Source organism: Nerophis ophidion, linkage group LG03 (genome assembly GCF_033978795.1).
Source record: "Nerophis ophidion isolate RoL-2023_Sa linkage group LG03, RoL_Noph_v1.0, whole genome shotgun sequence".
NCBI lineage: Eukaryota > Metazoa > Chordata > Actinopteri > Syngnathiformes > Syngnathidae > Nerophis > Nerophis ophidion.
In genome coordinates this window covers 39999547-40023877 of record NC_084613.1, presented here as the reverse complement: position 1 = coordinate 40023877, position 24331 = coordinate 39999547, and the positions used below count along the sequence as shown (strand labels likewise).

General features: G+C 39.7%; 1 protein-coding gene across 3 annotated transcripts in view; it reads left to right on the top strand.

Moving 5' to 3' along the window:
* Positions 1 to 24331, top strand: part of ubr1 (ubiquitin protein ligase E3 component n-recognin 1) — a 58942-nt gene that overhangs the window by 17728 nt on the left and 16883 nt on the right. Inside the window, exons 12-38 of one of the 3 annotated variants that reach the window (XM_061895150.1) lie at positions 643 to 800; positions 883 to 982; positions 1315 to 1443; positions 1518 to 1698; positions 1785 to 1837; positions 3429 to 3539; positions 3655 to 3720; positions 5857 to 5958; positions 6034 to 6097; positions 6176 to 6300; positions 7026 to 7078; positions 7151 to 7253; positions 7339 to 7387; positions 7467 to 7621; positions 11929 to 12028; positions 12109 to 12212; positions 12316 to 12396; positions 12486 to 12667; positions 12755 to 12960; positions 15489 to 15582; positions 15662 to 15814; positions 15893 to 15993; positions 23242 to 23338; positions 23420 to 23568; positions 23632 to 23687; positions 23768 to 23864; positions 23940 to 24007. In XM_061895150.1, coding sequence (XP_061751134.1) covers positions 643 to 800; positions 883 to 982; positions 1315 to 1443; positions 1518 to 1698; positions 1785 to 1837; positions 3429 to 3539; positions 3655 to 3720; positions 5857 to 5958; positions 6034 to 6097; positions 6176 to 6300; positions 7026 to 7078; positions 7151 to 7253; positions 7339 to 7387; positions 7467 to 7621; positions 11929 to 12028; positions 12109 to 12212; positions 12316 to 12396; positions 12486 to 12667; positions 12755 to 12960; positions 15489 to 15582; positions 15662 to 15814; positions 15893 to 15993; positions 23242 to 23338; positions 23420 to 23568; positions 23632 to 23687; positions 23768 to 23864; positions 23940 to 24007 — 2937 coding nt within the window. Of the gene's footprint in view, positions 1 to 642; positions 801 to 882; positions 983 to 1314; positions 1444 to 1517; positions 1699 to 1784; positions 1838 to 3428; positions 3540 to 3654; positions 3721 to 5856; positions 5959 to 6033; positions 6098 to 6175; positions 6301 to 7025; positions 7079 to 7150; positions 7254 to 7338; positions 7388 to 7466; positions 7622 to 11928; positions 12029 to 12108; positions 12213 to 12315; positions 12397 to 12470; positions 12668 to 12754; positions 12961 to 15488; positions 15583 to 15661; positions 15815 to 15892; positions 15994 to 23241; positions 23339 to 23419; positions 23688 to 23767; positions 23865 to 23939; positions 24008 to 24331 lie in introns of all 3 variants that reach the window. The other 2 variants (XM_061895148.1, XM_061895149.1) reach the window with 2 other exon arrangements.

The following is a 24331-nucleotide window of genomic DNA, read 5'->3' as shown; positions in this document are numbered from 1 at the left end:
ATTAATTATACACCTATAGTGATCACAGAGACAGGTGTTTTTTGTGTTACTGTATATATTTGTTTTTCTGAAAAATCCCACTTAATATACTTTGGGTAACAACAGTCAATATTTATTTATTTTATTTTATTTTTCTAGGGGGGTAACAGTCAATATATATTACATTTTATTTTTTTCTTATATAATAAAAGTGAGCTTTTGTTAAACCAAATATTGTTTTTTTTTCCATGTACAACAACCTATCTGGACTCGATAAGAGAATTGATAAGGAATCGGTTCGATAAGAGGATTCGATAATAGGATTCGATAATAGGCTCAAACTTGATAATTTCTCATCAAACATCATCCCTATCTACATGTAAAACTAATTATTCTGCGCATAATGATTTTTAAATAAACGGTAGGAAATGGATGGATGGATAATGTTTTTTGTTCATATTTTTGGGTGTCGGAACAGATTAAATTGACATTTACATTATTTCTTACGACAAACATTGCTTCGATTTTGTCATGCTTTGTTCTGTCTTTGTCGAAACCTTTGGAACGGATCACTAACGAAAACCGAGGTACCTCTGTGTTTAAGAAATTGCTCCTTTATGCCCTCCTAACATGCTTCTGCCTTGTTTCCGTGGTCTCCTGCAGGCAAGATACCTTATTGAGGAAACAAGCGTCATTTCAAGGATTGTTAATACAGTCATGGCGCTCCTATTAGAGCATCTGGATGTTAACAATCGCTTCTTCTTCTTGGGCTACAACTCTGACAAGTTTAACCGCATCCAGGTCATTTTCCATGATCTCAGGTAATTTCACCAATTTTAACAACTTGTTTGTTAATGACTCTTACTGTTTTTTTCCACATCTGACATGTTTCTTCTCTCTTAGATACGTTCTGATTAGTAAACCGTCCACATGGAATTCTAAACTTCGGAAGCAGTTCATAGAAGGATTCAATTCCTTTCTTGGCCTTCTCAAATGCATGCAGGTAATTTTTCACAGTGTATCGCAGTGAATTGTACAACAATCACCCAAGTCTGAATGAGTTCATCCATTGGGTATCGGGATAGAGACCTTAATTCATGCTGATACTATGACATTTTCACTCAACGGTCACTTAACTTTTGAACATATACCACGTTGACCCGATTAAAATACTAGAAGTAGGCTCATTATCTGTTGTGTTCTTGTTGGTTACTTCACTGATGTTGAAAGCATTGTTTTTGCGGTCATCTTATGTTCAGGTCATCTCATGTTAGGATCAGTATGATAAGATTGTAAATAAACCATCAAAACCGACTTGTGAATTTTGTTTTCCAGGGAATGGAGGAGTTAGAGCGTCAGTTTGGTCAACATATCGCAGTGGAGCCAGAATGGGAAGCTGGCTTCACCCTTCAGATCCAGCTCCGACATATTCTCGCTATGTTTCAGGACTGGTGCTCTTCTGATGTGAGTTGTCCGCAGTTGAGTTGCGCTTTACCTCAACATACAACTTTTTTTTTTTCTTCTCCCCACTTCCTTAGGACAAGATTTTACTGGAAGCTTTCAGACATTGCCACAAACTCTTGCAGCAATGCAACAATCAGCCCTTTCGCAGAGAGGCAGCTGATAACTATATGTGCAAACAGATCCTCAACGTTCGGCCCTACAAAGTCTCTCAAGAGCCTGTCAGCATTCATGTACCTCTTTCTAGGCTGCTAGCTGGTAGGAGAACTAATACCATAACTCTTATTTTTACTATTTTTTTCTCAATTTTCTGCACATTTATTCCTGTCGTTTGTGGACTCTAGGCCTATATGTACTTGCCTGCAAGAATGGATTACATGATCAACTGTGGGACAAAGTAAGTCAACTGGTCCTAATTTTGTAAAAATCACGCAATTATTAAAAATGTTTTCGACACAATGTCAAAGGCAGTGTTTGTCTGTTTTAAAGAAATCAGTTAATATTATTATTGTCACTATTATGCTCTTCACTGTTGCTTAAAAGGGCCCTTTTAATGCTGACAACATTGGCACTGATTTCATAGTTCTGGACCTAAAAAATATGTCTTCAGGAAAAATTCCGCCAAAAATAGACACCAAAGGGATTTTAGGCTTGTTTTCTAACAAGTTTCAGTATATTTTGGAATTCCCACTTTAACTCCAAAATATAGGCAGCCCTGCATTGGACTGCTGACGTCCCCTACAGAAGACTGTGTAGTACGCGTTTTGGCTGCATTTTCATAGCAAATTGTTTTTTTTTGTGCAGAATTTGAAAGAAATAGCTAAATACCCATTTAGCTGGGAGAAAGAATGGGTCAGAACCTGTGGCAAAAAATGTCTGTACAATTTTTCCCGACTTTTTTCTGCGGTGGTGTCACCTGGACTTTGTAGTTCCTTTTTGGAGCAGACACACCAGTGATGTGCATAAAGGAGCTTTTTACCCATGGACTTAGGGTTAGGTTTCTTAGCAGCTCCTCTTTGGCTTAGAGCCAACACACCAGTGGCTAAATTATGGAGCCTAATAGTATTCATATCGTAAACACAGAAGTGTAGGTCCGCTTCACGCTCTCAGCAGGGGACACGAGCACCGCCGTGGACAAAATTGCTTAAAAAGCAGAGACAAAGAAGGTAACCTATTATAGTATTTTGTGTTCTTGTCTACTGATGTTTTATTGATGGAATTGAACCTTGCGTTGAGTTGAATTGTGCTTGAGAAATTGCCTGTATGAACATAGATATTTTATTAATCTTCAACAGAAATTCACATTTCCAGCAGCTTTACCAGGGTGGGAACACACAGGGCCATGCAAAGTTTAAAGTAAAAAATAAAAAGCATTAACATGTCAAAATAAGCTTAGGAAATTACCCAGGCGAACACTGAAGATAAGGAAACATAACCTATGGTGTTGCATTTATATTTTGCTCGTAGTATTAATCATATCAGTTTTGAAATAATCATGCACCATGGTGCTAAAAACATGCAATTACGGTAAGTTGAGTCTGGCGATGGAAAAGGAGCGTTCCAAGTACAGTTAGTTATCTATCGATTGCTCAAAAACTAATTGATATGGGAAATAACTGCCAGATTTATTTTAGGAGCAATATATACATTGAGAGAAATGTTGGTCATCTGGACCCTATTGTTCTTTTAAAGAAAACTTCCAGTTGTTCCTCGTGGGAGGCTTGACTTTCTTGATAAAAATGAATGGAGTGACTAAAAATAATCCACCCTACAGTTCATGCATGTATTAAAGACAAATCCCCAGAAAAGTAAATACATTGATGTAATTGCTCCAACTGTGAGCGATCGAGCCTTGCGTGTGTGTGCGTGCGTGCGTGCGTGCGTTAATGCATTACCGCTGAAAAATCGTTACCACTGTGGTGATTAGCAAATACAACAAATATTTGTAAATATTTTGTAGAGTTTCTTATTTTCCTTGTTCTTTGCAGCAATGTTATGACTTTTCCACCCTGGCTGAGCATCCTCTGCGCTGCGTGGTGCTGGCTGCACAGGTATCGGCTGAAATGTGGCGCAGGAATGGGCTCTCTTTGGTCAGCCAGGTAAGATGCATGTATTTTAAAAAATATATATTTTTAAGCGATAATACCCTTTTTGAGTGCTCTTAAAAAATTTAACAAAATGTTTTTTTTAATATGTGGGTGTTTTTTTGGTTAGGTGTACTACTATCAAGATGTTAAATGCAGAGATGAGATGTACGATAAAGACATCCTCATGCTTCAGGTTGGTTTATTGCGCTTATGTACTGTATACATGTAAGTACATGTACCGATATTGTCGTAACATCAACTGCCATCCTCCCAAGTTTAACGTGGTCTATTCTGTAACACTTGTTGACTTACAAAATTGTTCTAATTTCTAAACTCTATACATATCATACATCATTAAAAGTAAATTAATTTGTTTCTGACTGAAAAGGTAAACATTCTTTATTACCTTTATACAGAATGTTTTAACTAACACATGTTAACATTCTGATCTGTCATTCAAGTATACTGTAAAAATAAGTTAATCCGATCATAGCTGAGCTAGGCTCCAGCGCCCCCCGTGACCCCGAAGGGAATAAGCGGTAAAAAATGGATGGATGGAATACGTAACTAGAAAAGCACTCAGAGAGAGCAGACCCAAGCTTGGCCTGGCCTCACAATAGTAAAAAAAAGAAAAAAAAAAGATTTTTAGATGCATCGCCATTCCGACATGATTATAGACTCGATTAGTAAACATCGATAATCGATTTATTTATAGTAAATCAAGTAATGCAGACAGTTCTAAAATTTGACTGACTGAAGCAGACCACCTCACCAAGAGATTTGACCAGCTCCTTAACTATCAGAAGTTGATGGTCTAATGTTGCACACATTTTCATTAATTTGACAAATGTGAGAATTAATTTGTTTGTTATTCCAAATGCCAGATGAGGTGGTTTGGGCATCTGGTCAGGATGCCACCCGAACGCCTCCCTAGGGAGGTGTTTAGGGCACGTCCAACCGGTAGGAGGCCACGGGGAAGACCCAGGACACGTTGGGAAGACTATGTCTCCCGGCTGGCCTGGGAACGCCTCGGGATCCCCCGGGAAGAGCTAGACGAAATGGCTGGGGAAAGGGAAGTCTGGGTTTCCCTGCTTAGGCTGTTGCCCCCGCGACCCGACCTCGGATAAGCCGAAGAAGATGGATGGATGGATGGATGTTATTCCAAATTAATTGTTTTTTGAAGTTGCATGTGATAAATTGTTTAGAGAAGGGAAAAGAAATGTACAACTGCATCAATATACATAAATGACCAATAATCGATTTTTAATCTAATCATAGCTCCTGAATCGTAATCATAATTGAGTTGTGAGGTGCCCAAAGATTCCCACCTCTAGTTGAAGCAACCATCCTTTTACTATTGTCAGCGCTGGGTAGGTCACCTCCAGCAAATAATGCCCTTTTGACTCCCAAGGATCATGCTCTACAAAAAACTCACAATAGGAACAAGAGCTAGAGGGGTCAGTGTATGTTTTGGTCATTGAATTTTTGTTTAATAAACGGGAATTGAAAAGCCAAAAACTATTGGTTTTTTGAAAATTCATTTTAAAATCCTAAAAATTAAACTGAAAATAACTATAACTATACAGATATTAACTTATCTTTAAAAGAATGTGTGATTTTCATTCTGTGTGTCATAGAATTTTTTTTAAATCGCCAGTTGGCAAAAACAAAACGACTGATTAAAAAAACAATGTGTTTTTTATATATTTTGACAACGGCACTTAATGTTAACTTCTTAACTTCTGGTTGTTATAATGAGAAAACATCTGTTTTTGAACAGTTTTTTAATTTTTGCTGTATTTTTTTAATTCTAAAATATAAATTCAAATAGATGGGTCAAAGTACCATCCAGTTGTCCTCATGGGATTAGATTGCCAGGGGTAAGACAGCCTGGAGGATTTCTATCAACAATATCAGCTCCTTTGAGCCGAATGAGGAAAACAAATGCAGAAAAAAGGAAGGAGAGTCTACCGTCCCATGCGAATGCTGCCCACATCTCTTTCACCACCGGCACGGACTTCAAAGCCACATTTGGCATAAACATCAACCAATTGCATGAATTTAAACAGACAAAAACCATACTCGGACATGCGCTGAAACCTTTTTAAACTGTCTGCACTCGTTCACTACCGCATCTACTCCATGCGCTTGTGACAGTAACACTTCCTGGACAAACTGCCCGAAATTTGTTGCCAGATATTTTACAGGGATTTTTTATTTGAAATCCAGTGTATGATGTTGGCTTAATTCACAATTATGTGGATATTTTGACGGCCCTATCGAATATATATGTTCGATTTAGAAGTAATTTTGTCGTTTTGTCTTACAGATCGCTGCTTCTAGAATGGATGCAAACCATTTTCTCATGCTGATCTTGTTGAGATTTGAACTCTTTAATTTCTTCAATGGAAGTTGTTCGTGTCGAGACCATGTAAGTAATTTTTCACTGCGTCATCAAAGGTTCAATGCTTAAATGTATGTTTTAATGACATTTCTACATTTACAGAATGAACTGGTGCAGTGGAATCGACTGACAGAAGAGATGCTGTACCTCCTTATTGTCATCGTTGGTACTGCTTGAGTCTAGTTCTTTCTCAATTGTTTAGTTGATTAATGTTGCTTGCCAAAGCTGTCCAATCTTATTCCAGGTGAACGCTATGTCCCCGGGGTCAGTAACGTGACCAAAGAGGATGTGACAATGAGAGAGGTCATCCACCTGCTGTGCATTGAGCCCATGGCACACAGTAGCCTGGTCAAAGGCCTACCAAAGAATGTAAGACATATTATCTTGCTTAGATTAAGGCAGTACTTCTCAATTGTATTCTGTTACGCCCGCCTACGAAGAAGAAAACATTTGCGCCCCCCCTACCCTCACCGCGACTATAAATTGGATTATTTGTCTATAACATTATTATATGTACACATCTGCATAACATTTTTCCATATTAACATTAATGAAAAAAAATATATATATATATATAGATTTTAACTTACAACAAACAATAGTTTTATTAACATTATTTTTGGTCTGTAACAGAAAATATTTAAAGTGCATCAATTTGCCTGAAATAAAGACAAAAGCATTATTACGTAAACCATAAACATTTTTTGTCTGACTTGACCAATTTGATACTGATAAATAGAATAAAATAAACTCAATAAATATTAATACATTCAAATTGATAAGCAACATTAATTCAGGAACACAATATATAAAACACTAGCATACAAAACAAAAAGGAATAAAACAATTTGTGCTGATTTTTTTCATATCAAATGAGGAAGTCAGAATTAATGGCTACAATGAGCACGTATTTTAGTGCACATTATTTCAAAGCAGGGTTTGAAACGGGATGCTGCATGATACTAATAAAGCACCGCACCCCCACCGCTCTCCCACCCCCCTCCAGTGAGGCTTCTCCGAAGATTTGAGAAGGAATGGATTGACCAGATGAATTTACCAGATCATTAAATACACACTTGTCACGATCTTTGCAGGAGAGCCATGAAACAGGTCTGGAGTCTGTCATCAGCAAAGTTGCCACTTTCAAGTATGTCACAGACTGACTCAGCAAATGTGATTTGTACCTTTTTATAGTTTTTTATTTTATTTTTTTATGCAGGAAACCAGGCGTGTCCGGACATGGCTTATATGAGGTCAAAAAGGAGAACCTGCTCCAGTTCAACCCTTTCTTTTACCATTATTCACGCTCGCAACACAGCAAGGTACACACCACACGACATTAACACTATTTTAAAATAGCTATCACTTTGATATCATTCACTTATTCTTCTCTGTGACCTGTTCTAGGCTGAAGAGTCGCAAAAGAAGAGGCGTGTTCAGGAAAGCAAAGACAAAGGTGAACACAGTAGATTATGTCCTCCGATGACCCCCATCACCTCTACTGAAGGGTTATTTTCCCATCTGTCTGCTCTCAGCTTTGCGTCCTCCGGTGCCGCCTCCCTTCTGTCCAGCCTTCTCCTGTATTGTACGCCTGCTCTGCTGTGACATCCTCGTCCACGTCCTCAGACGAGTCCTGCAGAGGGCAGCGGAGGAAAAGTCCACTCACTGGACGGAAATAATGATCCAGCGGGTATTTACTTTGCATGGAACTTTGATTTGCTCCTTACTTTTACCAATGGCTGGTAAATGTTCTTTGCTTAGGGTAGGTTGGCTAACATTAATTTGAAAATAATACTTTGCAAAAGTCCTTTTCTTGTTGGAATTACCTTTCAAAATGGTAAAACAGTATATAGAACAAATGCAGGTATTAGCAATGATATTCATTAGGATTTTGCTGTTGGAGTGGCTGATTCCTTCCATGAAAAATAATGTTTGTGTGTATTTTAATGTGTTTGTTAAAAATCTACAATCTTCAGAATAGTGATTTTTTTTACATTTCAGTGCACATGAAATGAATAAACTACTATCTATCTATCTATCTATGATAAAATAGTTACTGCATGTAACTAATAGAAGTGGCGTTTAAGGAGGTCACATTAAATGTTATTATGTTTTGAAATAGCTTTATATATTTTTTAAATATTAGTTTTATTTGCATTTCTTAAATATATATTTTAATTATTATTAATAGTAACAATGTGAGTGTGAATGTTGTCCGTCTATCTGTGTTGGCCCTGCGATGAGGTGGCGACTTGTCCAGGGTGTACCCCACCTACCACCCTAATGCAGATGAGAAAGGCTCCAGCACCCCCCGCTACCCCGAAAGGGACTAGTGGTAGAAAATGGATGGATGGATGGATGGATGGATTATATATCAATTGTCTTTCTTCCATATTTGTAAAATTTTGAAAATAAAGCATTCAACAGATTAATAATTTATTATAATAATATCATTATATTTCAATGATATTTTAGACTTTTGCATTGTACTGTCATAACATTTCTTTATTATTATGATTATCTTGGTCAGAAACCACACATTGGGAAAATTAAAGCAAATTATCTCTGCAGAAATGAACAAAATGTAATGTGTGTATACAATATGAGAAGTTTTAGTGTCAACCCGAGTTGAATCAGGATTTGATCCAAATTCTACATTTAGCTTCAGAAATGTGTCATGAAAAAAATATCAAAAAACCTAAAAATCCCTATTCTTATGTTTAAAAAAGGAAAAAAAATCATTAACTTGTCTATTTTAAAGAAAGTCTGATATTACTCAGGGCCATAAACTGGAACGTAATCCAAATGTAATCCAGATTTACATTTTTACAGCAAATTTTATAAAATTATAAAATTTGGTATAATCTGAGATTATCAGGATGTGTATTAAATACATTTTTAATGTAGAATTGAAGTGTCCTGATACAACTCTTTCACTTCCGATAAAATATTGATATTGGACTTTAGGCAGGGGTCGACAACCAAGAACGTTCAAAGAGCCATATTGGACCAAAAATACAAAAAACAAATCTGTCTCGAGCTGCAAAAAATTAAAAGCTGTATATAAGTGTTCTAATGAAGGCAACACATGATGTAAGTGTCCATATTAGCTATAATAGCCTACTATCAAAATGACTGTGTTGCAGGCCGAGGCAAATCTTTGTTGACAGAAATGTTGAAATGTAATATTTATTGTACACATTTTTACAAGATTAGAAACCATAAGTAAATCAGAGGCTACTCAGAAGGTGAGATAACTCCTGGAAATTACTGTCTTTTAATGGCCAAATGTATAAATGTTTGTGTTCAAGTTAAAGCAAGATTAATAGATTTATTACAATCTTTGGCAAGCTAGATAATGTTTGCTGTGGTCTGGAACAACATGGCACACAAACAACTATCTGAAATGCAGCCAATATTACATATAGATAATGTGTCATGAGACATGCAAAACTAAATTATATACAAAGAGGATAAAAATAAAGGATATTAAATGAGCTCAAATATACCTACAAATAATGATGCAATATGTACATGCAGCTAGCCTAAATAACATGTTAGCATTAATTAACTTGCTGTCATGTACTGGCCAAATATGCCTGAGTGGCACTCCAACAAGTCAATAACATCGACAAAGCTCACCCTTCTGCATTCACGCACAGCATGAAACTTTTGGTGGATAAAATGTGACAAAGAAGGAGTGGAAGATTTTACATGTAAACAAACTGTTGCGTCACAGTCCACACTTTGGTGAGTTCAAGAACCCCTGAAATTAGTAGGACAAAACAATGTTCACCAATTACTCTCATCAGTGAAGCATACACATTAACATATTCAACAGTGGGATTTCTAACAATTGGGAAGGTTTGTGTCACGTTTGTCCTCAAACAAAAAACATACTAAAACAAAAAAAAAGATTTCCAATCCTTTTTTAAAAATGCTCCAGGAAGCCACGAGGGCAGCACTAAAGAGCGGCCCAAGAGCCGCGGGTTGCTGACCCCCGGACTTGCATATTGGCCGATACGGATATTAATTCAATACGATATCAGCACAAATTATAGTACAGTACATACTTGTTTCATTTTATAGTGTGGAATGTTAAAAAAATGCTTGATCAAGTGAAATTACTCAGAGAACAATTATAGGTATGAAAAACACTAAGCTTATGACAAGTTGATGTTGTATTTAAAGTGGTCCTATTGAGCAGAACCAACTTTTCTTACCTATTCGTCCCCAAAATTTGAAATCAATATTTGTAAAACTATTTGGCCTTCCTTCATACTGTCTTCAGACAAGTCGTTAGGATTTGTCCAGTCCTATTTTAGACTTCAATATTGTTCAATTGAAGGAACTTACACTGCATCTGGAAAATATTCACAGCGCTTCAGTTTTTCCACATTTTGTTATGTATTACAGCCTTATTACAAAATTTAATACAAAATGAAATTAAGTATTTTTTTTATTTTTATGTATGTATGTGTTTTTTTTTTAATTAAGAATAAAAATATTATAAAATCACATCTACATAAGTATTCACAGCCTTTGTGCAATACATTGTTGTTCCACTTTTAGCAACTACAATCTCAAATACTTTTGAATATTATGCCACAAGCTTGGCACACCTATTTTTGGGCAGTTTTGACCATTCCTCTTTGCAGCACCTCTGAAGCTCCATCAGATTGTACTTGAAGCGTTAGTTTTCATCCAGGATGTCTCTGTACATTGCTGCATTAATCATAGTCTAGTCAGGGAAGTGACCAAGAACCCGATGGTCACTCTGTCAGAGCTATAGCATTCCTCTGTAGAGAGGAGAACCTTGCAGCAATCCACGAATCAGGCTTGTACGGTATAGTGGCCAGAAAGAAGCCATTTCTTAGGAAAACGTTCGTAATAATGCACCTGAAAGACTCTCAGACCGTGAGGAAATACAATTCTCTGGTCTAATGACACAAAGATTGAACTCTTTGGCATGAATGCCACACATCATGTTTGGAGGAAACCAGGCATCGTGGTGGCAGCAACATGCTCTAAAGATGTTTTTCAGCAGCAAGAACTGAGACTAGTCAGGATAGAAGGAAAGATTAATGCAGCAATATTCAGAGTCTTCTCATCCAACCTGATGAAGCTTAAGAGGTGCTGCAATGAGGAATGGACAAAACTCCCCAAAGATAGGTGTGCCAAGCTTGTGGCATCATATTCAAAAAGACTTGATGCTGTAATTGCTGCAGGTACATCAACAAAGTATTCAGAAAAGAATCTGAATACTTATTCATGTAAATGTGATTTTTTAAATGTTACATTTAAAAAAATTTGCAATTAAATACATTTTTCACGGAGTTATTATGTGGTGTATAAAACCGTAACATAACAACATGTGGCAAAAGTGAAGGGCTGTGAATAGTTTCCGGGTACACTGTATTACAAATGTTTAGCTTGTGTGCATAACTCTAGTAGCCTACTGTAAAGCCCACATTGTTTACCTTTTTATTAATTAATTAATTGCTAAAAATACAAGAAAAAAACAACATAATGTGCTTATTGGAAGACATTTAAGATGTTTACTGGTTGTCGAGTTTTGCACAAATAAACACGCTGCAGGACTGCTTGTATCGAAGCTTCGATCAGAGATATTTAATGCAAGCTCATATAATCCAGTACTTGTTTTCTTTTGCTGATATCGGAACGATATCAGAATCAGAATTTTTTTTTTTTGCCATTGTTTGAGGACGGGTTCACAAACTATGAATTTTTCTTGATGCAGTCGTGCAACATAAAACACATATAACATAGAATAGGAATAAAATATTTTATATCGGATCAGAACATTTCTAAGTAGGATGTTTTTTTTGTTTTTGTTGGATCCAGAAGAAATGGGTGGTCTTAATTAAACATAGCCTCCTTTTTTGCTTTCCATCCATCTTTTATCTTTATCTTATATCTTATATCCGAGGTGACACATGTTTATACCTTCAATCCCTTTTTCCCTGCATTAAACAGGCCCTGCACCTTATCGGCCAGGCACTACTTGAAGAAAAAACCCAGCTTGAGGATCGCACTGTAGAGGAAGTGACCTTTGATTTCAGCTTGAAGGCCCGCAGTAAGTCAACTTTTTGTCAGAAGTTTTTTTTCCGCTCCCCACAAAATGTGCTATTTAATTCTGCTTTTGTTTCATATCAGGAGTTGGTTCAGAACACGGCAAGTCTCTCTTCCTCTTGCTGTCAAAAATGAAGAGCGCTCGTCCGCTTGAAGCCCAAAAAGACATGATCTTGTGGCTACTACAGGTATATTTTTTTACTTAGACAGTTTAAAATGTATATACTGGTATATATTTTTTAAACAAAAACTAATTTCAGTACATCATTGTCTGTGAATTTCCTTTTCTAGATGTTTGAAATAGTCTTGTGCCTCAGAGAGAAGTCCAGTCCAACTACTTCCATGAGTATGGATACGAGCAAGCCTGAGGAGGTACCATGAAGAATAATATAACTTTACACTTTGTTAAGTCATGTTACATTTGATGTCCCTTTCTTTCACGTTAGCTATGTTTTTTACAGAGTGCTCAGGACAAAGAAAAAGCTGAACGCAAACGGAAGGCTGAAGCAGCCAAACTTCACCGCCAGAAAATCATGGCTCAAATGTCGGCCATGCAGAAAAACTTCATTGAGTCCAACAAGATGCTCTATGAAAACATGCCAGACAGCGGCATGCAGGGAACGCCTGTTGCATCTACAGTGAGGTGAGGAGACCTTTGCTAAATAACCTTACCTACTCTTGACAATGATCGCTCCATCAGTTTGACTTGGATTGGCTATTTCTGCAACAGCGCCATTGAACATAAGGAGCTGTGCATCGCCGTAGGGCCCCAACGAGGGTCCACCCCTGCCGAGAGGGAGGTGTTGACCTGCATTCTTTGTCAAGAGGAACAGGAAGTGATGGCCCAGGCTCCAGCCATGGTGCTAACAGCGTGTGTCCAGAGATCCACTGTGTTGACTCAATGCAGAGGAAAGATACCCATCAGCAGTGCTGACGGTCAGCCTCCATTCACTAATACATTTACAGACCACCAATTGAAGCTTTCTGGTAACCACAAACCCAGTAACTAGTATGACTGATTAGCAGGATTACGCAAAGATTACATGGTACGTTTATGTTGGTGGAACTCGGTAAAGGTGTACAGTAATTTAGCATATTGACCAGAATGTAAGACAGTATTTTTTCCCAAAAAGAAAATCTGAAAAGAATGTGAAAACCAGGAGGTAGTCCCAAACAATTTATCCTCAATTCGAATACCCATCCTCTGCCCTTGCTTTTGCCCTCCCTTCTTGGTTTTGCGCGTTTACACCAATCAAGAGGAGTTCAAATTGTCCGTCAGGTAGGGGGGAAGGGCAAAGTACCTCCCTCAAAGCAAAATGAGCTCGCAGACCTCCCTTCACTATCGAGTGCGAGGAGAAAGATGGCAAACTAGAAACCCAGGGATGCATACTAATTTAAGTAGTGAGCGTAAATAATGATTTTCATAATAATGAAACTTGTGGTTTTAGTCAGACTTTAAACCTTTGCTACTGCACGTAAATATTGGTTTCAAACACCAATACAAAATGAAACACATTTTACATACTGCAAGTTGATGTGTCAGCTCTAACATATTTTGCTAAAAACATCTTCTAAACGTTCATCTTCTTAATAAAGACAGGCAAAATAAAATAAAAAGGAGCACAAGCAAAGCCGAACATCACGTGCAACGGCATCTTAAAAGTAAACAAACATTTGTCGCATCTGCCTTACGTCACTGCTGGCAAACAACAAAGGTTGATGATGTAGCAAGACTCGAGCAACGTTTGTATGCATAGGGGCATATTAACAATACTTCGCCATGGCACAAGATGCTCGAGCCAAGGCAGAGCGGGGAAGAGGGTGAATTCAAATTGAGAGGTTTCTTCTGACACACACACACACACATGCACAGAACCTGACCTGGAGATATTCACCAGTTAAAGGCCTACTGAAACCCACCAGTACCGACCACGCAGTCTGATAGTTCATATATCAATGATGAAATATTAACATTGCAACACATACAGCCGGTTTAGTTTACTAAATTACAATTTTAAATTTCCAGCGGAGTTTCCTGTTGAAAACGTTTCGGAATGATGACGCGTATGATGACGTGTGTTTGTGACGTTATTGGTTGGAGGGGACATATTAGCCCAGCACCACTTACGGCTAAAAGTCGTCTCTTTTCATTGCGCAATTACACAGTATTTTGGACATCTGTGTTGCTGAATATTTTGCAATTTGTTCAATTAATAATGGAGACGTCAAATAAGAATGCTGTTGGTGGAAAGCGGTGGAATGCAGCTGCCTTTAGCACCGAAACTCAGCCGGTGTTTGTTTGTTGTGAAGCTTTAACACAGAGCGGTCAAGCAAACATGTTTCTCTACATCAACCAGCAAGTTTTTGGATGGGAAAATTGTGATATTAAGTCGACTCTTACCGGAGACTTGAGTGGATTACGCGACCTCATCCTGCGCTCAAAAAGGCAGCTGTGATCTTGGCTACTCGGCTTCTCTCAGCGACACTGGCGTTCACCGCCGCCATCCAACTTTTAGGTATGACTATAATCTCACTAAAATACTATTAAAACAATAAGCAGATAAGGGATTTTCCAGAATTATCCTAGTAAATGTGTCTAATTACATCTGAAACTCTCCCACTGCCGCCGCCTGGAGCCGTCGCCTTTTCTTTTTTTTTTTTTTTTGTGCTTTACTCTAACTTTCCTTATCCACAAATCTTTCATCCTCGCTCAAATTAATGGGGAAATTGTCGCTTTCTCTGTCCGAATTGCTTTTACTGCTGGTGGCTCACATTATAAACAATGTGAGGAGCCCTCACACCAGTGACGTCACGCGCACATCGTCTGCTACTTCCGGTACAGGCAAGGCTTTTTTATTAGCGACCAAAAGTTGCGAACTTTATCGTCGATGTTCTCTACTAAATCCTTTCAGCAAAAATATGGCAAAATCGCGAAATGATCAAGTATGATACGTAGAATGGACCAGCTATCCCCGTTTAAATAAGAAAATCTCATTTCAGTAGGCCTTTAAAAGTCCATTTGAAAAAAATGAAAGCAATTTGTGCAAGTTGGCAAACAACAGGGGGAGTTATAAAGGTGACCAATAAAGTAGTTGTCTAACGATTTCAATATTAAAAATATAAATTTTTAATTGTGACGATTAAAATTATACATTAATTTTAATAATTTTCCAAAAATGGGCTTTGAATCAATTTAGTAATTTCAATGATAATGAGACGTAATGGTGACAACAGTCTGTTTGTCAGTCTTGATTTACTAGGAAGTAGCCTGCTAGTCTAGTATAGCTTCTTTTTTTTAAAATCTATCTTTGGTAGAGATTCCTCAAGTAGAATTGTATTTATTTGTTCATTATAGCGTTTCTAAAATAACAACTCTAATGTTGGATATGGCTTTTGCACTGTACCTAATGATGTTTTTAGGGGATTATTAATGTCTTTAATGGTATTGATGTTTCAATAAACAGCCACATCCTACCCATCATTCATGCCTCCTGAACTGGCCGTGGGCACCCACACGGGCAGCTGTGGACATGTCATGCATGCCACATGCTGGCAAAAGTAAGCAAGCCTCACCGTCCTCTGGGCTTTTATAAAAGTGTAACTTACTGTTTTCCCTGTTATTTATTTCTTCAATCAGATATTTTGAGGCAGTCCAGAATACAACCAGAAACCGTCTTCACGCTGAACTCATCATCGACCTTGAGAATGGGGAGTACATGTGTCCTCTGTGCAAGTCTCTATGCAATACCGTTGTCCCCCTCATCCCCTTGGAGCCAATTGTATTCAACTAGTGAGTGATCCACCTCGCCTGGCAGTCTGCTGCAATTATGAACTGAATTAGTTTAAACGTTTTTCTTCATTTTGGCAGTGAAAATGCCGAGATAATTGGTCAACATTTGACTATGACTCGCTGGATTCACATCCTTGAGGCCAGGATTAAAGGACTCAAGGCCATCACTCAGGACAATGGTGAGAAGAGGACCATTTGCATATTTTATCATATTCTAAAAATTAGCATTCTTAGCCATTACACTTGCAGGAGTTGAAGTGAAACTGAAGAGAAAAATGGTGCTGAAATTTTGATTTTAGGAGGTGAAAAGTAGATAATACAAACCTTAAAACCAGTAAAGTTGAAATGTTGTGTACATCGTAAATAAAAACTGAATATTATGATTTGCAAATCCTTTTCAACTTATATTCAATTGAATACACTGCAAAGACAAGATTTTTAATGTTTTTTTTTTTTTTTGCAAATAATCATTACTTAGAATTTAATGGCAGAAACACATTGCAAAAAAGTTGGCACAAGGGCATTTTTACTACTGCAGGGTTTCCCGCAGCGCTTTGTTGTTAAGGCGGCCGCCTTTACAACGGGGGCAGCAACCTAAGTAGAGAAGCCCAGACTTCCCTCTCCCCAGCCACTTCGTCCAGCTCCTCCCAGGGTATCCCGAGGCGTTCGGGATACACCTCCCAATGTGTCCTGGGTCTTCCCCGTGGCCGCCTGCTGGTCGGACGTGCCCATAACACCTCCCTATGGAAGTGTTCAGGTGGCATCCTGAGTAGATGCCCGCTGCTCCTCTCAATGTGGAGGAGCATCAGCTTTACTCTGAGCTCCTCCCAGATGGCAGAGCTCCTCACCCTATCTCGAAGGAAGAGACCCGCCACCCGGCGGAGGAAATGAATTTTGACCGCTTGTACCCGTGATCTTGTCCTTTCGGTCATAACCCAAAGCTCATGACCATAACACAACGGATTATTACAGCGTCCGCATAGATGCCGCACCCATCCGCCTGTTGAGCACACAATCCACTCTTCCCTCACTCTTGAACAAGACTCCTATGTACTTGAACTCCTCCTTTTGGGGCAAGATGTCCTCCCCAACCCAAAGATGGCACTTCACCCTTTCCCGGGCAAGAACCATGGGCTCGGACTTGGAGGTGCTGATTCTCATCCCAGTCGCTTCACACTCGTCTGCAAACCGATCCAGTGAGAGCTGAAGATCCTGGCCAGTTGAAGCCATCAGGACCACATCGTCTGCAAAAAGCAGAGACCTAATCCTGCAGCCACCGAACCAGACCCTCTCAACGCCCTGACTGTGCCTAAAAATTCTGTACATAAAAGTTATGAATAGGATCGGTGACAATGGGCAGCCTTTACGGAGTCCAACCCTCACTGGAAACGGGTCCGACTTACTGCCGGCAATGCGGACCAAGCTCTGACACTGATCATACAGGGAGCGGACCGCCACAAACAAGACAGTCCCCATACTCTCTGAGCACTCCCCAGAGGTCTTCCCGGGGGACACAGTCAACTGCCTTCTCCAAGTCCACAAAGCACAGGTAGACTGGTTGGGCAAACTCCCATGCACCCTCAAAGACCCTGCCGAATGTATAGAGCTGGTCTACCGTTCCACGACCAGGACGAAAACCACACTGTTCATTCTAAATCCGAGGTTTGACAATCCGGCGTAGTACACCTGAATAGACCTTACCGGAAATGCAGAAGAGTGTGATCCCACGATGGTTGGAACACACCCTCTGGTTCCCCTTCTTAAATGGTAAATGGTTGTACTTGTATAGTGCTTTTCTACCCCTTTTTAAGGAGCCCAAAGCGCTTTGACAGTATTTCCACATTCACCCATTCACACACACATGCACACACTGATGGCGGTAGCTGCCATTCCAGGCGCTAACCAGGGCCCATCAGGAGCAAGGGTGAAGTGTCTTGCTCAAGGACACAACGGACGTGACTAGGATGGTAGAAGGCGGGGATTGAACCAGTAACCCTCAGATTGCTGAAACGGCCACTTTCCCAACTTCGCCACGCCGTCTCCTTTGTCTTAATAAGAGGAACCACCACCCGGTCTGCCAATCCAGAGGTACCGTCCGCCGATGTCCACGTGATGTTTGCAGAGTCTTGTCAACCAAGACAGCCCCACACCATACAAAGCCTTTAAGGAACTCTGGGCGGATCTCATCCAACCCCGGGGCCTTGCCACCGAGGAGCTTTTTAACTACCTCGGCAACCTCAGCCCCAGAAATAAGAGAGCCCACCACGGATTCCCCAGGCACTGCTTCCTCATAGGAAGACGTGTTGGTGGGTTTGAGAAGTTCTTCAAAGTATTCCCTCCACCAATCCAAAACAGCCGCAGTAGAGATCAGCAGCTCACCATCCTCACCATACACGATGTTCACAGTGCACTCCTTACCCCCCTGTGGCGGCGGATGGTGGTCCAGAATTGCTTCGAAGCCGCCTGGAAGTCGTTTTCCATGGCTTTTCCAAACTCCTCCCATGTCCGAGTTTTTGCCTCCGCGACCGCTAAAGCCGCACTTCGCTTGGCCTGTCGGTACCTGTTCGCTGCCTCTGGAGTCCCTTGAGCCAAAAATAACCCGATAGGATTCTTTTTTCATCTTGACGGCATCCCTCACCGCTGGTGCCAGTGGGTTCTAGGATTACCGCCACAATAGGCACCAACCACCTTGCGGCCACAGCTCCAATCAGCCGCCTCAACAATAGAGGCACGGAACATGATTCACTTGGACTCAATGTCCAGCACCTCCCTCGTGACATGTTCAAATGTTCTTCCGGAGGTGGGAATTGAAACTCTCTCTGACAGGAGATTCTGCTAGGCGTTCCCAGCAGACCCTCACAATGCGTCTGCAAGGTCTGTCCGGCATCCTCCCCCACCATCGGAGCCAGCTCACCACCAGGTGGTGATTGGTAGAAAGCGCTGCCCCTCTCTGTACCCGAGTGTCCAAAAAAAAGAGGCCGCAAATCCGATAATAATAATAATAATGGATTAGATTTTTATCGCGCTTTTCTATTGTTAGATACTCAAAGCGCTCACAGAGAAGTTGGAACCCATCATTCATTCATACCTGGTGGTGGTAAGCTACATATGTAGCCACAGCTGCCCTGGGGTAGACTGACGGAAGCGTGGCTGCCAGTTTGCGCCTACGGCCCCTCCGACTACCACCAATCATTCATTCATCGTACATTCACCAGTGTGAGCGGCACCGGGGGCAAGGGTGAAGTGTCCTGCCCAAGGACACAACGGCAGCGCTTTTTTGGATGTCAATAGGTGGGAAGCGAACCTGCAACCCTCAGGTTTCTGTCACGGCCACTCTACCCACTGCGCCATGCCGCCCCTTAACACAACTACAAAGTCAATCATGGAACTGCGGCCGAGGGTGTCCTGGTGCCAAGTGCACATATGGACACCCTCATGTTTGAACATTGTGTTTGTTATGGACAATCCGTGACGAGCACAAAAGTCCAATAACAAAGCACCGCTTGGGTTCATATCCGGGCGGCCATTCTTCCCAATCAAGCCTCTCCAGGTTGAACTGTCGTTGCCAACATGAACGTTGAAGTCCCCCAGCAGAACAAGGGAATCACCCGAGGGGGCACTCTCCAGTACTCAAGGGAATCCAAAGAGTGGGTACTCTGAGCTGCTGTTTGGTGTGTAAGCAAAAACAACAGTCAGAACCTGTCCCCCAACCCGAAGGCGAAGGGAAGCTACCCTCTCGTCCACAGGGTTAAAGTCCAACGTGCAGGCTTTGAGCCTGTAGCCTTAAGACTGTAGTTGCTGCCAAAGGTGAATCAACTGTATTGAGCAAACCTTGTGAATACTTATGTACAAACCCTGTTTCCATCTGAGTTGGGAAATTGTGTTAGAGGTAAATAAAAACATAATACAATGATTTGCAAATCCTTTTCAACCCAAATTCAATTGAATGCACTACGAAGACAAGATATTTGATGTTCAAACTCATAAAACTTTTTTTTTTTTTGCAAATAATAATTAACTTAAAATTTCATGGCTGTAACACGTGCCAAAGTAGTTGGGAAAGGTCATGTTCACCACTGTTTTACATCACCTTTTCTTTTAACCACACTCAATAAATGTTTGGGAACTGAAGAAACTAATTTTTAAAGCTTTGAAAGTGGAATTCTTTCCCATTTTTGTTTTATGTAGAGCTTCAGTCATTCAACAGTCCGGGGTCTCCGCTGTCGTATTTTAAGCTTCATAATGCGCCACACATTTTCGATGGGAGACAGATCTGGACTGCAGGCGAGCCAGGAAAGTACCCGCACTCTTTTTTTACGAAGCCAGGCTGTTGGAACACGTGCTGAATGTGGCTTGGCATTGTCTTTCTGAAAGAAGCAGGGGCGTCCATGAAAAAGACATTGCTTAGATGGCAGCATATGTTGTTCCAAAACCTGCATGTACCTTTCAGCATTAATGGTGCCTTCACAGATGTGTAAGTTACCCATGCCTTGGGCACTAATGCACCCGCATACCAACACAGATGTTGGCTTTAGAAATTTGCGTCGAAAACAGTCTGGATGGTTCGTTTCCCCTTTGGTCCGGATGACACGATATTGAATATTTCCAAAATCAATTTGAAATGTAGACCACAGAACACTTTTCCACTTTGTATCAGTCCATGTTAGATGATCTCGAACCCAGAGAAGCCGGCAGCGTTCCTGAATGTTGTTGATAAATGGCTTTCGCTTAGCATAGTACAGCTTTAACTTGCACTTACAGATGTAGCGACGAACTGTATCTAGTGACAGTGGTTTTCTGAAGTGTTCCTGAGCCCATGTGGTGATATCCTTTTAGAGATTGATGTCGGTTTTTTGATACAGTGCGGTCTGAGGGATCGAAGGTCACGGTCATTCAATGTTGGTTTCTGGCCATGCCGCTTACGTGGAGGGATTTCTCCAGTTTCTCTGAACCTTTTGATGATAATATGGACCGTAGATGTTGAAATCCCTAAATTTCTTACAATTGCACTTTGAGAAACGTTGTTCTTAAACTGTTTGACTATTTGCTCACGCAGTTGTGGACAAAGGGGTGTACCTCGCCCCATCCTTTCTTGTGAAAGACTGAGTATTTTTTGGAAAGCTGTTTTTATACCCAATCATGGCACCCACCTGTTCCCAATTAGCCTGCACACCTGTGGGATGTTCCAAATAAGTGTTTGATGAGCATTCCTCAACTTTTTCAGTATTTATTGCTACCTTTCCCAACTTCTTTGTCATGTGTTGCTGGCATCAAATTCTAAAGTTAACGATTATTTGCACAAAAAAAAAAGTTTATCAGTTTGAACATCAAATATGTTGTCTTTGAAGCGTATTCAACTGAATATGGGATTTGCAAATCATTGTATTCCATTTATATTTACATCTAACACAATTTCCCAACTCATATGGAAATGGGGTTTGTGGCCCCCCGCGACCCCGAAAGGGAATAAGTGGTAGAAAATGGATGGATGGATGGATGGATGTATTTCTTAGTTTTTTATTTTTAATAAGTTTGCAAAAAGCTCTAAAGAAACTTGTTTACATGTCGTTATGTATAAATTTTGAGGACAAAAATGATTGTTTTCTATTTTAGAATAAGGCTGTAACATAACACAATGTGGAAAAAGTGAAGCGCTGTGAATACTCTCCGGATTCACTGTATATAGCTCCAAACATATAATTTATTGTTATTTTTTCCCTTTTCTTCTTTCCTCTTTTTTCTATATTATGCCCCCGATGACTTCGACTTTCTCTTTTCCATGAAGTTTTGTTGACACTTTTTGTTGTCATCATTCCCCATACTGAGTGCTATTCACAGTTTAGCAATATCAACACAACATTACAGAGTAATAAAACGAGTTCCTCATTGTCTATATATGTTCTCATTGATGCAGGTAATTTTATTCTCAGAGCATTTAAACGATCACAACTGGACTGTTCAGTTTGTCTTAGAAGACGTTTCGACTGTCACCCAATGATCCAAGTACAATAGGCCTCATTAGTTCATGCTCATAGTCTTAAATTGGTAAGATTTAATCCTTGTTCCTAATTCTCTTTCATTACATACAATTCTTTAGGCAAAATAAAGTAAATAGTACACAATAACTAATCAAAACAATTATTTCCTGATAGGGTTGGGCATCGTTTGAATTTGGACTATTCCGGTTCCTTATTTCCATTCCGGTTCCTAACGATTCTCGATTTCGATTCTTTTAGGAGGCAGTCCAAAAAATTTAGTATTCCTATGGAGTTATTTTTAAGCAGTACATAAAAGTAAATCAGTTGTTATATCTGTTTTAATTTTTTTTCTGTAAGGGCATACCTTCACAGAAGTTTCACTTTATTTTGGAAAACTTCATAAAAAACATTTACACATACTGTATTCTTTTGTTTGTGTTAGAGATAGAGAAGTTATAATCAGGGTTTTATGCTGCCGATTCCAATCATCCAGGAGTGAAATTGGTCAATACTGATCACATGTATTAAGTGTAGGGCTGGGCAATATATCGATATACACGATTTATCGCGGGTTTGTCTATGTGCGATTTAGAAAATTACTATATCGTGATATTCGTCCAACCGGTAGGAGGCCACGGGGAAGACCCAGTACACGTTAGGAAGACTATGTCTCCCGGCTGGCCTGGGAATGCCTCGGGATCCCCCGGGAAGAGCTGGACGAAGTAGTTTGGGAGAGGGAAGTCTGGGCTTCCCTGCTTAGGCTGCTGCCCCCGCGACCCGACCTCGGATAAGCGGAAGAAGATGGACGGATGGATGGATGGATTTTATTTTATATAGAATTTTTGTAGGTTACTTGTTTGTGTTTAATTGTATTTCTAATTGTATTTCTGGACTGTATATGTCACAAATCCAATAAAAGAAATGTTAAAAAAAGTATATCCATCTATATAAGTATTGATTAAAAACAAAAAGCTACCTTATATCAGTTTCTTTCAAATAGTAGGGGAGACGCGGTGCAATGCCCAGGCGGAGGGTGGAGGGGCGTGTGTCACCCCGGGGAACATTCTTTATCAGTATCATGCTTTAAAACCTGCTTCGAAAAGCTATGACCTCCAAAACATGCTTAATCCTGATTCCCTCATTTTGATGAAAAATCAGCACAAATTGTTTCATAAATTTTTGGGTTTGTTTTATTGTGCTCCTGAGGTTATGTTGCGGATCAATTAGAATGTATTGTTATTCTTTGAGTTTATTTATTTGTATTTTTCTGTATCAAATGGTTAAAGTCGGTCAAAACATTTTATTGGTTTAAATACTTTTATTTTTATATTAGGGAAATTGATGCATTTTATTTTTTTTCTGTTACAGACTATAAAAAAATGTAATAGTTATTCTTTGTTGTAAAAAATAAAAACAACTATTGGGAAATGTTCTCATTTTGTCCCTCAGATTGCAACATGGAAAGCAGTAATAATGACAACTCAATGTTATGTGGAGAGGGTCTGCCAGATTTCCGATCCATCCTAAGCTACGGCGTACAAGAACCGTAAGGAATGCTCCTTCAATATCACTAATGCTTCTTTATGAAACCCCATCCTTAGTATTTTTCCTAACTTGTTTTCTTTAGGAGAAAATTCTCCGACAGTATAGCCGAGATGCTGGTAGTGTGCGCCACCACAATCCACAGGGTGGGGCTTCAAACGGTACCCAATGAGCTGTGTCCACGTGTGCCCCTCATGGCCTGGAACACCTGTGCCTTTACTATTCAGGCCATTGGTATGACTTGTATGTTTTATCAAAGCTGTTTTACTTTCACAATTGTGTCAATGTACTTCACAGACAACATATTGCAGGAAGAAGAGAAGCCGCTGTTTGGGTCTTTACAAAACAGACAGGTTTGTCTGCAGCTGTAGCTTATCAATATAATAAATGTCCCCAGAAGTGGATACCAATATGACATGCTATACTATTTTAGCTGGCAGGTCTGAAAGCGATCGTTCAGTTCTCAGCAGCACAGAGAATCAAATGCTCGCAGGCTGTCATCCAAAGACACTTCACTGACATGTTAGCAGGTACAACGCCCTATTAAAAACATTTAAAACTTATGTATGCCATCTTTAACTTCTTTCACTGATGTCTACTTCTAGTCCTGCTGCCAGTCACAAGCAGAAAGAACACACCATCTATTCTGGAAGTCGACTTTTTCCATCTTCTAGTAAGTTAGGTAGCAACTATTTTGTTTATGATGCAGTTGGTTCGTTGATTGACATGTTCAGTATTTTTTTAACCTGCAAATAATATGTAATTGAACAGACTTGTTGCAATCACATCAGTGGGCTCTGAGTGAAATGTTTGTTTATTTAACTGCAGAGACTACCTCCTGTTTATTTATTGTGAAGTGACTATTTTAGAGCAGCTAAATGCTGCTGTGTGTTGATTATTAAAAAAAGAATTGGTACATTTTTATTAAAGTGCAATAAACACACAAAAAGTAATTGCAGCTGCCCGCTAGTTTTTGAATTGCTTTTATTTCCAGTTA